Source organism: Athene noctua, chromosome 14 (assembly GCF_965140245.1).
Source record: "Athene noctua chromosome 14, bAthNoc1.hap1.1, whole genome shotgun sequence".
NCBI classification, from domain to species: Eukaryota; Metazoa; Chordata; class Aves; order Strigiformes; family Strigidae; genus Athene; species Athene noctua.
The window spans coordinates 765,460-779,754 of record NC_134050.1 but is presented as its reverse complement, the minus strand read 5'-3'; the positions used below and the strand labels follow the sequence as shown (position 1 = coordinate 779,754).

Sequence of the window (14,295 nt, the reverse complement as noted above, 5' to 3'; positions counted from 1 at the left end):
AATGCAGTTTACTTGCCATAGAGAGTGATTCAAAAATACTACTTTAATCAAGATTAACTCTGCACAGCAAGAATTTTTAAAGCAATAACCAGCAGTAGGAATGATCTCTGCCAGAGAAGAGCAAGCTTGTTCCTGCTCTCCTGAATCTGAGTATTGCCAGAGAGGAAGTGCTGCACATTTTGTGCTTTTGAACAACATGAATCCATTTGTAGATTGGCTTATTTAATAGTAGGTAATTAAAAAATAATTAAGATATACCCAGTGACAATGAACACTGTTTTTAAATCAAAAGGTGATCTTAGCAAATACAATTGTGTTAATTACAGCTTCTCAGTAATCAAACTGATTGTCTAAGCAGTTACCTGATCCACATCTCTGTCCTTCACACCTCTCAGTCACCATGTGTTTTGTGACTAATGGCTCTGTCAGCTGCACAGTGTTTTACCTGAATGTGGCATGGAGTAAGTATCTTGTCCAGGGTTATGCAAGAGAACTGTCAAGTTAGGAGTTGAGTCTCTGACACCTGAGTCCTGCTTGAGTGAATTAACTAATAGATCCACCCGTCCATACGCTTAACAGATCAAAGTGTGAAATTCATTAAAATTTACCTAACAACCCATCTGCTTCTAGCCTTGTGATAGACAGGGATAGATTCAAACACTTTTGTTTAGCAGATTTTGTATTTGACAGTTTATTTCCAAAACAGTGGCAAACATTCAGTAGCCAGCACACAGAAACACCAGAAGGACTTTTCAGTGTACTAGCACTAACCATAACAAGAAGGATTAAAGTATTGATCTAAACCTTGAAGTTACAAAATAAGGACTACCTCTTCCAGTTGCATATAGAAACCATGCAAAAGGGACCTGAAGCTAAAAATACCAGCAACAGCTACTGCTTTGCGAAGAAATGTCACCGATCAAACCAAGCACTCTCTCTCCAGTAGTTTCCTCTTAATTCCAGGAGAGGGGAGCAAATGAAGCAGCATAACGTGGCTGCTTCCATGCTCTGAGAATGCAGCTCCCGTGGGTGTGAATATGCCAGGAAATGAAATCAGCTCCTTGATTCTCCTACCTGTCTCCTAATTGCATCCCAGTGTATCTGAGAGGCCATTAAGAATATAACTCAGTCTTTTACTTAGTATTTCAGAGATTTTTTACCAGATACTGATGGCAGCATGAACCCTCAGTTCAGTTTCTGTGGGAGGTCTTTTTTCTTTCAACATGTATTTAAACACCTATTTTCAATAGGAAGTGAACTTTTAATCCAAAAATCTATACAGCTGTTCCTACTACAGCCTAGTATGACTTACCTATATGAAAACATGAAACACTTGACTGCCTTTAAGTGATTTAATTAAAATGAATTAAACCTCCATGTACATATTTTCATTCATAATCCAAGTAAGCTTCATTTGATTAATTCTGTTTCACTCCTTTAAAACAATCTACATAAAATTAAGCCCCTTTGATGCTGAATAAGTAAACAGATGAGTTTAGCATAATCGATTTAACCCACTTACATTCAAGTTAATTTTCCCGGAGTGTTCCCATGTAGAAAAAATTTAATATTCTTAAAATAACGTAATTCAACTGAGTAGTATGCACACACCACTTCATGCATATCATCTACACTTCACACAAGAAAAGAAATTGCTGAAACTCCTACTAGAAACAATGTCATGCCTTTAATCCTTTTCACACTTACCTTTCTCACATTATAGAAGTCTCGATGGGGATTACTCTTTAGTTCTTTAAATTCCGACATTTCATTTAACATCTCATGTAAACTAAATTTAGATTCTAAAAAGTTAAGCCTCCGATGACAATATGTTTTTCTGTAAAAGAAAACATAAAAACTTAAAACTATTTGTATTTCAAGTTCAAAAGACTGTTTTCACAGTAAAAACAAATATTTTATGAAGACCAAGACAAATCCTCTTTTTATCCTACTAATTAACTAAAAGTCAGTATCTGATTTCAGACCAATGTTATTAGTGAAATCTCAAACAGAAATCTACAAAGCTGTGCTATGCGCTTTAAATTGATCAAGTATTTATCACTGTATCTGTGCATAAATTGTAGTTCTTTTAGTAATGATGACCAAAGAAAGCATAAACCCTATAATAAAATGTGATGTCAATTGCTAACACTCTGAAACTATACCTCCAGTGGAGCAGATCACCTCATATGCAACAGAAACAACCTGTAATCCAGACTTATTTGCTGTGGAAATAAAAAAAAAAATCCCTAAAATTGGTTTGCTTTTTCAATGTGAATATAAGCAGCCAAGATAAGATCCAACATACTTTCATTTTTTATGCCTTAAAACACATATTCTGTACAGGAATACTTTTTTTCCAAAATAATTTCTTGTGCTCTTGGAAAACTCATGCTTTTTTTGTTCCTGCTTGCCTACTCCTCTGTCTTCACTTTCATCTTCTGTTATGTTTCTCATTCTATTTTTAACCAGTGACATGGTTCTTCTCTTCACCATCTGCCAATTCTTATTGAATCTACAATATTTTTGTAGCACTATTAATGTAATAGACTGCTTTTTTCTGCTTCATTGTTGACAATCTCTCCTTAATGGGACACAAATCCCATTATGGATTTGAAAGACCAATTCCAACATAGTCTCACTGTATCTGGTACTGATCAAGATCCATTTGCCTGCTGCAGAAGTCTCTGTTGGGTTATACTATTCAAGAGACCAGAAGACTGAGGAGTAGGGGCAAGATTTCACCAGCTTAAGAACAGCAAAGATTAAAGAACAACGGGTTCTTGATCTCCAAACAGCCCCACATAACATAAATGACAGGAAAGCACTTGCTACAAACATGGAAACAATACCGTATGAAGAGCTTATGCAACAGGATTACTGGAATGACTTCCTCCTTTTGGTTTGTGTGTATTTATCGGGGAGTGTGAATCAGCCTGCAAAAGGTTAATCTGAAGTGAAAGGAGCCTATGACTGTTCCAACATTCACAAAGGCAGTGAGTGGTGTCCTACCAAGGCCCCCCTCTTACTTGCAGCTTCCTGATAAAGACTGTTAACAATAGCTGCAAAAAGAAGGGTCTTCAGTATGACTTTCGTTTCAAGTTTTTCCTCCTTGCCCTTTAATCTTCTCAGTATGTCTCTTAGAATGTAACACACTGAAACTGGAAATGCATTTACCCACAACATACTGTAAATAAGCATACTCGAGCTAGCTTTGTTTTGGAGCAGAAGGGCTGATAATGCTGGCAGAAGCACAGGCTTTTGCTCTTGGAAAAGTGCTTAGGGAAGGGGACGGTTCTGTTCAGTCCATCTGCTTTGCCACTATCAAGACAGATTATGCTGCAGGGGTCAGACACAGACTCAAAGGGGAAAGAATGCCATCAGGTGTGACTGACTTGTCACATGGTAAGCAACGACCTCTCAGAGGCAGAAGGACCAGGAACCCAGCGCAAATAGTTCAGAACAGTCCCAGTCCCTGCTTTGTTCCACTCCAGGATGGATTCATATCCTCTCCTGGTGCTGAGGCCATGAGAAACCTTGAAGTTTCCAGCCCTCAGCTGGGAAGTAAGCTTAAGAACAGGATACAGGTGGTTTTGTTATGCACTAGGCAAGTGTCATGAGCATGTCAGTGACTGTACGAGACTTGTTATATTTCTGGTTTTTAGAGATTTCCCAGCAGTTTAATGATTCTAGGCAATTTCAGACCTATTTTGATTGTGCATATGTGGATCAGTTTTGCAGCACATGAGTTAACTGACATCTGGAACAAGTCAGACAGTATTTATGTCGCTGAACTGTTCTGTATGCTCTACATACACAGGGTTTCTCTTCATGCAGCAAGAGCAGAACTGACACGAAGGGATTCCAGACAACTGTTCAAAAACCTCGAATTCAGCATAGGCCAAAACAAAATAAAAAAGGTGAGGTTCAAGCTTCAGTTCCCATGCCTCAAGAAGTCTGGGTCAGATTTGACTTGAAAAGGAACATTTGTCCAGTCTCTTGCTTTTCTGTTAAGTGCTTCTCATTTTGCCATGGCTGATGCAAAGAAAATAAAGAAATTAAGTCTAGCCATATGGGGGGTGGGTCCCCCCTTTTAAGTCTTTCCATGATACACTAATGCTCAAGAATGGCAAAACAAAACATTACTGTAGAACAACAACGTTGAGGAGTTAAATATCATAAAAGACAGAAGTATTAAACTGAAGGTAACAAGCAACCTAAAGGGGCAGAAAAGAAAGAGAAACATACGTTGGGCCATCTGCAATTAGAGCAAGAACGTGGCTCAGGTCAAGGGTATAGGTCTCCAGATCAGGATATGGCAGACTCCGAGGCTCATTGAGTTCCATCATTTCTTTGTTATCATAAACAAAGGGAATGCCACCTTTTAGCTTGATAACATAATCCAAATTGTCTGGAGCATCATCAAGATTGTAAGGATCTTCATTTTCTTCTGGGGGTGAATGGAAATCTGGAAGTAAATTTGTGTTTTCAGAAGAAATCTTAGACAAATGGCAAAATAATTGCAAAAATTATCTTCTGCTTCTATAATGCTTTATTTCTAACAGATGTTAATACCTTCATTAAATCACATTTTCACTTACTATAAAAGATCTGTTGTTACAACACAGCTTTATTCTGACAGGTTTTAATTGCAGTCCCCCTCCAAGCTGAGTGCCTACCTTATTATACATTATTAGAATTCTCTGAACCAAGGTATAATTAGATTTAATACTATTCTTTATTAATGTATGATAGTACAAGTGTCAAAATAATCTTCCAGAAGTATTTAAATTAGGATGACTGAAAGTACAGTTGAGATTTTTGAACAATAAAACAGTTGTTGACTTCATACCCATCTTCATAACTGTCTTTTCACCTTCTGACTCACTGCAGTAATTTTGGAAGTTTGTAGTTAAGCACACAGCTGTTCTCATACTGAACCATCAGTCAGAAACGGGCAGGCTGTGCCTTACCTCTTCACCTCTGCCCTTCCCACAATCCAGTGAGCTAGAGTAGTGCATACATACCAGAACTGTTCCCTCTCTCAGCAGGAAATAATTTAAGACTTGGTACTTCTCACTCTGACCAAGGCAGTGGTTGGTTTGCAGGTTTTGGGGGGATTTCTGTGTTTAATTGGTTTTATTATGTTTTGATTGGGGTTTTTTTGTTTGTGGTTTGTTTTTTTAAATAAAAGTCCTTAGTTTTATGTTTATTTGGTTTTGAATAGAACCAAGAAGTGCAGGAGGCAGAGATAATACAAAACAGCTCCCCTTGGCCTCCTGATCACAACTGAAATCAGAAAGTACCACAAGCACAGTTGGAACTTGTTCAGTACAGTTTTGTAATCCCTTTACAAAATCGCTTTTTTTCCACCCCAAGAATCAGGTAAACACGCATACTTCTGGGAGACTGACCTTATGTGAACACTTGAAAGTTATCACTCATGCTAGTGAATGTCCATGGCTTCTTTTACAGTATCTTGCTAACCCAACTAGCATAAAGTAAGTGTCTCAACCACACTGATGTCAGCTGAACTACATTCTTGGGCTCAGTCTTATCACTGAGATTTCTCCTTTTACCTGTTCAGTTAAGCCAAGACAGAAGAGTAATTAACCTGTCTTTTTATTCACCTAGAGCACCTAAATGTATGTTATAAACTGACACCAGTCTTCTCTCCAGTATTCCTAAGTATCCAGCTCAAACCTGTGGTAGCTAAGACACTGAGTAATGAGATTATATTGTTTATGTCCTAACTTTAAAGTCACAACTATAAAAAAAGTTAACCTAATAACAGCTTGGAATTATCTCCCTGGCAGATGTTCCAAAATATCTTTCCTGTCTTGAATAATCAGTATACTGTCCTCTTTACACTATTTCTGTATAACAAACGCTTGAAAACATGTTAATTCACCCTCTTTCAACCACTGAGTTAGAGGGTGATTTAAAAAGTTGCTTTATGGCTGAGAATACATTGCCAACAATCTAGACGCACCTACAGTGGCACATCTGTACAGATCAAAGGTTGCTTTTTACAGGCTAATCCTAAAACTGGCAGTGCAAACAGTTTAATAATGCACAAGCAAAGCTTTCAAGACACAACCCACCTAAGTGACAAGTATCATTTGTAACATATATGGTGGGGATTACGTTCAACCTAATAAGCCCTGTTGAGAGATCAGGGTTTATTAACCCAGGTAGAATGCTCAACAAACACGACTATACACAGCTTCCAGGCTTGACCTGGTAAGTGTACCATGACTGTGACATCACTTACTCAGGGCTTGCTAACTGGCATGTCTGTATCATACGTCAATTTAGAGTAGGTGAGCTCCATTTTATTTCAGCATGCCAAGATCAGGAGGAATGACTTCTCACTTTAAACCATACCCATGTATCTTTTTCCCAGAGGAACAGAAGTTGTACCACTTACCATCTCATTTGCTGAAAACAAGGATAATCAATGAGCATCTAGTATTTTTTTTGGCAGCTTCCAAGCTTCAGACTAGACACAGGATTTATAATTTAGGTCCGTTGGCGATTCTCCAACACTTACTAAGAGAATGACTTACAGCGGCAAAGACACTCAGAAGAGATCGTCACAAAAATCCAACTTCCCTTTACTACAGCAGTGCATGGGTTTAATTCTGTTTTTTAAAAAGAAGAACAAGGATATTCACCTGGATACACTTCATCTTCAACCTTCCATTTTTCATCTTGCATGCTACACAAATACTGAGACGTTGTTCTTGGGAAGCGATGGTAGGCAAGACGTGAATACTTTTCTCGAATGAGAAGAGCCTTCACCAGGCTTTTGGCAGCTTGTTCATAATCATCAACTGTAACCTGAAAGGAAAGCCTGGATAAATACTGACAAAAATAAAACTACAGTTTTAGCAACAGACCAAATCCACGTTGGTAACAAGGAGACTGAATTTCCAGAAATGTAAGTGTATGTGGCTTGACCATAAGGATTTTACCCAAGATCTCAGGAAGCCGGTGACAGAAGGAGAGTCCAAATACAATGTGCAAAACACACAAATTTTTTACTCCTACCATATATTACCCATTTATTTAATGCCTGATTATGGTTTTATCTATTCAATTTATTTTTATGATAAAAAGCCTAAAACGACCTAACCTTTACTTTAACTGTTTTACAAATCAGTGTGTTCACAAAGCAATCTACAGTTTGTTGCGGAGAGCCGTAATATACTGGCACTTCACACTTCATATACATTAGCTGCTAGAGGTTTGGGATTTCCGCCCCTTCCCCAGGTACAGAAAGGGGGAAAAAAAGAACTGTTTCTTACCCCAGCACAGTAGTCCCCACTAATTGAAACTCTCTGAAACTCTGGTACATCATATGGCACTTGGACTGGCAGAAAAGTACTTGGAAGAACTGGTGTTGCAGGAGACAAAACAGGATTGGCCGATGGTGCTTTCCATTCCTGAGATGGAATTTGTAATGACAAAGACTGGGATCGAATCATCTTGAAGCTTTTCTTCCTATAAATTCATGGTATAAAGCATAAAATAAGCCATGGTATAAAACATTAAATACATTGGAAAACTGATTAAAGCAAAGAAATCACCCCTCAAGAAATTTTACAAATTAAATCTCTTATACTACAGGAAAAACATTAGTCACAAAGTATTTGTGCATTTAGCGTTTTTTCTATTGACACTGCTCAAGATACATGGTACACACAATTGCACTTACCTTCCACACAAGTACACTATGCCATGATTTATTTACAATCACTGTAAAATGCCCTAAGGTTTGGTTTGTCTCACGTCTTACAAATTCAGTTTCAGTAAGTCACTATACAGAAGGAAAATGCAATCACTATGCTTACTGTAGTAGGAGTTAATTCTCTGAGACTGGTAGCATCAGAATTCACAAAGTATCCCACAGAAACAAGTGAACGTTACATACAGTAAGTTGTTATAAGTTATCACTCTATTACACACACTTTTCATTCTTCCCAAAACATGCAGGTTTTAAAAACTCATCTATTTGTCAGACAAGACTATGCATCAAAATTTAATATACATTCAGTTAAACTTGTCAGAAAAAAGATGAGCACACAGTTGTTCCTTAGGCAGTGTTTGACGAGACTTGAGCAAAAGGGTAATACTGGTTATCAGAGTAATAGCATGGCTTTGGTACACAAGCCCATTCCTTCCCTCACGGCACTAACGCCCACTGATTTAAAAACTTTTGCCCTTTCTCAGCAAAACTGTAGTAGAAGTGTACCTTAGACAAACCAGCTAAAAAAGAACCCTGCATTTGTCAGTGTAGTAATTCTAATACCTCAAGTGAAATTTTAGAATATCTCTAAAAATTTAATTAATTTTCCTTATTCAGTTTAAATGTATTCAAATATATCTTAAATATTCATATAATAAAAATAATGCTATACACTACCTGAGATATCACTTTCTTCTGCACTGTGGAAATACTCCCTCGTTTTAAACTAGATGCCAAAACCTTAACCACTAACCAAGAAAAAGGAATACTGGAATACTCTCTGGAAGTTGCATATTACTTCTGTGACATTATCAAGAGCAAGAACAGACAGTGCTGGTACAATTAATACCCTATGACCAAATTCCATCCTCTCTGAAATACTCGTAGCTACCTTTGAAATCACTATGAAATTCCTGAAAGGCATTTTTGGATCAACTGCAACTGAAAACAATACAAGTTTTACTTGTGTAACTGTCCTTGAAGTACACTTCAGTCCTGTAGGACAGGGATGAATACTTGTTCTGTTCCCACGTGTAAACACCACACACATAATACCCCGCTTCCCACAGTTAAACTTGTGCAAAACTTGACGGACAGTCTGGCAGAACATATTTCTATAAGACAACTTTCCAAATTAAAAGTGAAACTTATTAGTTGAGGAGGAAAGACATATCAAATAGTTGTTTGAATGAAAACATCTAATTTTGCCTTCTGTGCTAGTTTATGTCTATGAACATGCCAACTGGGAAACCCATTTGCACAGTTCAAATCCAAGAGTCTCAGCTTGTACCATCAGTGTGTCGTACCTTAATTTAACTAAATTATCTCTTCTCCCTTCTGTTCCAGAATTACGATGCCAAGCGTTGTCCAGCTGACTGTCTGCAGCTAGCAGGGTGCCTGTGTTTAGCTATCACTTCCAAAGGCTGCCTTGTTTGCCTGCTTTGTGCAGAGTCTGTACACATCCAAGCCACCTGGTGTGAGACTGCTGCTGAGCTCACATGACTCTAAGAAACAGTCTAGCCAGTCCACTGACATTAAGAGAGTGGTACGCCTGACATCAGGGTAAGGCTACCTCTCCCACAGAAGAAAATCATAAACCAAATCAGGTTTGGTTTCATTAGATTCATGGCTAAACCAAAGGTAGACTGTACTACTTTTTTTTTTGAGAAAACTCAGAATGTCCACTTTTACAGCTGATAGTGGTTAGACTTTTATCTCTGAGTTAAGGAAACCTACAATAGCCTCATTATGTCAATACCACTTTTCCCTGCTTTCATCTATTTTTACAGAGACTAAAAGAATTATACCACCGTCATTTTCTCTGTGTTAAATTTTTCCATTTCTCTGAAAGCAACTAGAATAAAGGGCTGGTAAAAAGTGCTTCTTTTTCTGACTCTCTGTACATTAAAAAGTCTTAGGGTTGTGTTCACTTCTACCCAGCTATACTGTTTGTCAAACTTGCATAAGCAGTATCTATGCTATTGCTGGAAATGCAGCTGAGAACCTAGGGCCCAGCTCCACTCCTGCCACATACCACAGAAAGACTCACAGGAGCCCTCGCTGTCGACCTTTCTTCTGAACCAATAGGAGGCAGAATATTATTTGCCAGATAATTTAAATATTAACTCAAACTCATTTAAAAAACTTATTTTCCACTCAGAAAGCAACTAGTGAACAAACCTTTTAGCTGTTTCCACAGACTGTTGTTCTGCCAGTTCCTTCTGCAGCTCCCTTTCTTTGGCCTCTTTCTGCCCAATAGGGCAGTCCTCAGGCACGGTGAAGAGTGACAAGGCATCTTTGCTGTCTTCTTCTCGGAGAACTTTAGCAAATACCTTCTCTGCTAGAAGTCGCACCTGCTCGTCGACCTCAGAGATGTTCAGCTTTGGAAACTGTCTGGGCATCTCGGCTAAAAAGGAAGACAGTTGACAAAGTTGTAACTACAAGATGAATAAAGGTATGTGAGAGACTGCGTTTTTTTCATGGTATGCCTATCAAAATTAAGAGCTTAAAGCAAAAGCAGAATAAAGTAGAATTGCTACACAGAATTTAAACTAGTATGTGGTACACAAGAAACACAGGCATCCACAGAGCATCTTTACTTGTGGAGCCATGCCAATTTGCGGATCAGGAACTTCCTGATATACTCATGAGAATTCCTAAGACAGACAGATAGATATGTACGTACAGATTTGCCAGTAGATTCCACTTACGTGCCATAATCAGAGAGTATTATTTGTGATACAATGTGCGTACTTGGTGTATGTACTTGCACTCAACTTGGAAATCACATTCACTAAGTTGCAGGCCTTCTTCCCTGCTCAGTGACTTCAAGCCCATTTTAGAGCCACAAGCAAGTTAGAAGACAAGGTTGCCCATTTCTACCTCCTCTCATCCTTTCCACAAATAAGAAAGTCATGGAGCTGCTGTGAAGTAAAATGGTTGCACAACAGGAACAAATATGGTGTAGTTAACGCAGTGGCTTTTTTTTTTTATTTGTTTTCAATAGTTCATATCCTGCTTTTGAAGCGCGTATGGGAAGCAGATCGGATACAGACTTTAATTTCTACTTAGCATTTAAGTACTATTTTCTAAAAAATACGTTTTATATTTTAAATTTAAGTAGCCTTTTTGGACAAAATATTTCCATTTTGTTACAGCAGTACTACTGAAAATACCATCTTTAGTGTTTCTTCTGTAGTTTCACGGATTTATTTATATTTCATTCTAATACAAGCCAAAATGTAATTTTTGACATATCTAGTAGCATTCTGGAGTGGAAAAAAATACAGTGCTTGTAAGCTACTGACCAGCATTATTTATTATGTACTAAGAAGGTTTTTGAATGCCTCCACTATGATGGAGTTTGTAACAAATAAGATTAAATTCTTATTATATAAGCTAAAAATAGCAATGAACATGTCACAACAAATGTATCCAAGCACTGACAGAATGTCAGTTTTGGACCCAGACTTCACATTTCAGAATCCTTTTTTGTTACAAAAATGCAAACGTATTTTAAAAGATGCTATTAATTTAAATAATGATGTATGCTGAAAGTCAGCATGGAACATGAGTTTTTAATCACTCCAGACATAACTTATCAGGGCCCCCATTACAGTATTTCTGTAGGCATGCTGCAAGTTTCACATGTTGATACGTGATCCTTCTGATATGTGATCCTGTTGTTTTCAGCCTAAAAGATTCTAATTAATGTCCACCTGTTTCACAGTTGCTTTGAGAACAGCTTTGCTTTTATTCTAATAGCAAATATAGTATGAAAAGGTGACGAGAGATATATCGGACCATAACATAGCAATTTAATGATCATCTACATTATTTCACATTCTTATTTTGTAAGAACCAATTCACAGCCCAGCGGAAAAACGTCACTGGTTATAAAGAACTGTGGATCTCCCTCTATTCAGTTTTTCTGCCTGTGAAGTGTTTTGCCATTAGTCTGAAATTTTCATAAAAATCAGGTATAATTACACAAGAAATATAAAAATACATACATGTTTAGCTGAAATGATACAATGACAATGCACTATGATGACTTAGAAGCATCCAAACTTAGATTCGGTTTCTCAATTTCAAACCTCAATGAAGTCATGGGAATCTTTCCACTGACCTCAATGAACACAGTTGTCAGCAACAGTAACTGCCATACACGCAGTTGCCAGCAACAAGGGCTGTTTGGGCCACTTCAGTCAGGCAAGAACAGTCTTTATAGTTACTCAACTACAGTAAGAGCGCTAACAACAATAGCAAAATGAGAAAAATAATGTTTCTTCTGCTGCTAAATCAACTAAAATATTTTTAGTACAGGAAAAAATCAATTGGTTGTACGTTTATCACTGGCTGAGCACTTTCCTAATATAAATGAACTTTTTCGGAGAGAATTGTGATCAGAAACAGAAATGCAGTAGGAAATACACTGCATGAGAACCCATACTGCATTTTAGATCATTACACAGACAGTGAAGAGTCAGAATGTACAGATACAAGTATGATCCTCTACTGAGGCCAAAGATTTTTTCTTGCTTGCAGAACCTGATCTCCTGTTCTCCACTCTAGCAAAACAGAGACTAAGGCACAACACACTTTGAAAGGTAGGTTCACCCACATCACTGCTAGCTTATGTCACTAGAATGAGTTTAATAAACCTAAAATAGTCACGAGGCACTTCATGTAATATTCATGCAAGCTGTGCTGTTCCTCAACTGGGAGAGGGATGGGGATCTTGGACCCTTCGATAGGGGTGCTGTCCCTTAGCCAAGGTGAGTGACTGGGAGGCGACAGCTGGGCATCCTAATGGGATGGGGAGGGGTATGAACGCCATTCAGCAACAGCAAATGCTCTTTTCCTTAATCTCTTACAGAAGGGCTGTTCTTCAGTTCTGCACCTTTGTAGAAGAAAAGCAAGCTACTTCTTTTGCAGCGTGCCGCATGGAAAATGATGGAATGATTATTTCAAAAGCAGTTATTGATCAGAAATAGAATGGGCTTGAATGCGAAACGAGCACACGCCATGGCAGCAGCCGCCGCCGCCCCCAGCCCCGCGGACGGTCGCGGCTGGCAGCGCGGCCGCCGCAGCCTGTCGCCGGGGACAGGTGGGGCAGGGCCGGCCGCGGGGCCCGGCCCGCGGGCGCTGCCGCCGCTGGAGCCCCCGGGGCGGCGGCCAAGGTCACCCCCGGCCCGGCGCTGCCTCGGGACTTACCTAGCGCCGCGGGGAAAGCCATGCTGGGGCCGGGCCGGGCCCCGCCGCTCCCGCCGCCCGGGCAGACTCTGTCAGAAGCCGCCGGCGGAGGCGGCGGAGGGAGGAGCCGCTCCCCGCCAGCTGCCGCTGCCGCCGCCGCTCCCCTCTGCCGCATCCACCCGCCGGCCGCCCCGCTACCGCGGTGCCGCCCCGGCCCCGGCCCTTTATGGCCGCCGCGCCCCCGGGCCCACCAGCTGCCTCCTGGGCGGCCGCATCGCGGCCCGGGGCGGCTCCGCAGCAGGTGGGGTCGGGGGGGCAGGCGGGAGGAGGGCGGCGGGCGCAGCCTCCCGCCAGGCCAGGCGCCAGACACCGGGGCGCCGCCCGCCCCCTGCCCGGCGCGGGGCCCGTCAACCCGCCAGCGGCGGGGGGCGCGCGCCCTGCCTGTACCTCTGCGAGGAGCCTCGCGCGCGGGCGGCGGCTTCGCGCGCTGTCCGGCGCCGCGGCTGCACCCGAGCGAGGGAGGCGGCGGGCCCGCGGGCAGCCTGCCCTTCCTCCTCCCCGTCCCCTGCCCGCGCCGCGGCGGCCCTTCCTCTTCGCGGGCTTCAAGGAGAAGTCGCGCTGTCGCACGGCTGCTCGCCGGCGCGGGAGGGAGGAGGGAGCTCCCCGGGGCGGCCGCGCCGGCCCAGCCCGCCTCAGCCCCACTCTCACTCGCCTCAGCCCGCCTCAGCCTCACTCTCACTCGCCTTAGCCCGCCTCAGCCCTCACTCACTCACCTCAGCCCCAGCCCGCCTCAGCCTCACTCTCACTCGCCTCAGCCCGCCTTAGCCCTCATTCACCTCAGCCCCAGCCCGCCTCAGCCTCACTCTCACTCGCCTCAGCCCCAGCCCGCCTTAGCCCTCATTCACCTCAGCCTCACTCACCTCAGCCCCAGCCCGCCTCAGCCTCACTCTCACTCGCCTCAGCCCTCCCCAGCGGCGGGGCGGCCGGCGCGAGGTGCCCCGGGAGTGCCGCCTTCGCCAGCGCTTATTTCAAAACTCCTCCTCAGAAAGCGCGTTAATGTAGAAAACTTTGGTTCGAGACCAGAACGCCGTGAGCCTGGTGCAAAGATGACACCCGGTAAGTTAGTTTGCTGCCGGTGTATCCCTGTCAGAAGTGTTTTCAACAATGGCCGTCCTTCAGTGGAGCGACTCGGTTCAGATGCTCGCATATACTTTAAAAAAAAAAAAAACACAACAAAAAAACAACAAAAACACCTTACCGGGTGAAGAGCCCACGACAAATAACTAGAGGTCAAAACAAGCATTACTCAGCAGGAATGAGAATCTTAGTATGTAAAATAATTTGAGCTT

The 14,295-nt window shown here is 41.5% G+C and overlaps 1 protein-coding gene across 5 annotated transcripts in view; it reads right to left on the bottom strand.

Annotated features, from left to right (window-relative positions):
- AMPD3 (adenosine monophosphate deaminase 3) overlaps positions 1-13,987 on the bottom strand; it is a 35,548-nt gene extending 21,561 nt beyond the window's left edge. The window contains exons 1-6 of one of the 5 annotated variants that reach the window (XM_074918129.1): positions 13,867-13,987; positions 9,932-10,157; positions 7,311-7,506; positions 6,678-6,843; positions 4,249-4,468; positions 1,708-1,837 (exon numbers count right to left, since the gene is read on the bottom strand). In XM_074918129.1, the coding sequence (XP_074774230.1) occupies positions 1,708-1,837; positions 4,249-4,468; positions 6,678-6,843; positions 7,311-7,506; positions 9,932-10,152 (933 nt within the window). In that variant the 5' untranslated portion in view covers positions 10,153-10,157; positions 13,867-13,987. Of the gene's footprint in view, positions 1-1,707; positions 1,838-4,248; positions 4,469-6,677; positions 6,844-7,310; positions 7,507-9,931; positions 10,158-12,967; positions 13,352-13,393; positions 13,565-13,719; positions 13,763-13,866 lie in introns of those variants that run through there. The other 4 variants (XM_074918128.1, XM_074918131.1, XM_074918127.1 and 1 more) reach the window with 4 other exon arrangements.
- Between the last annotated feature and the right edge of the window lie 308 nt (positions 13,988-14,295).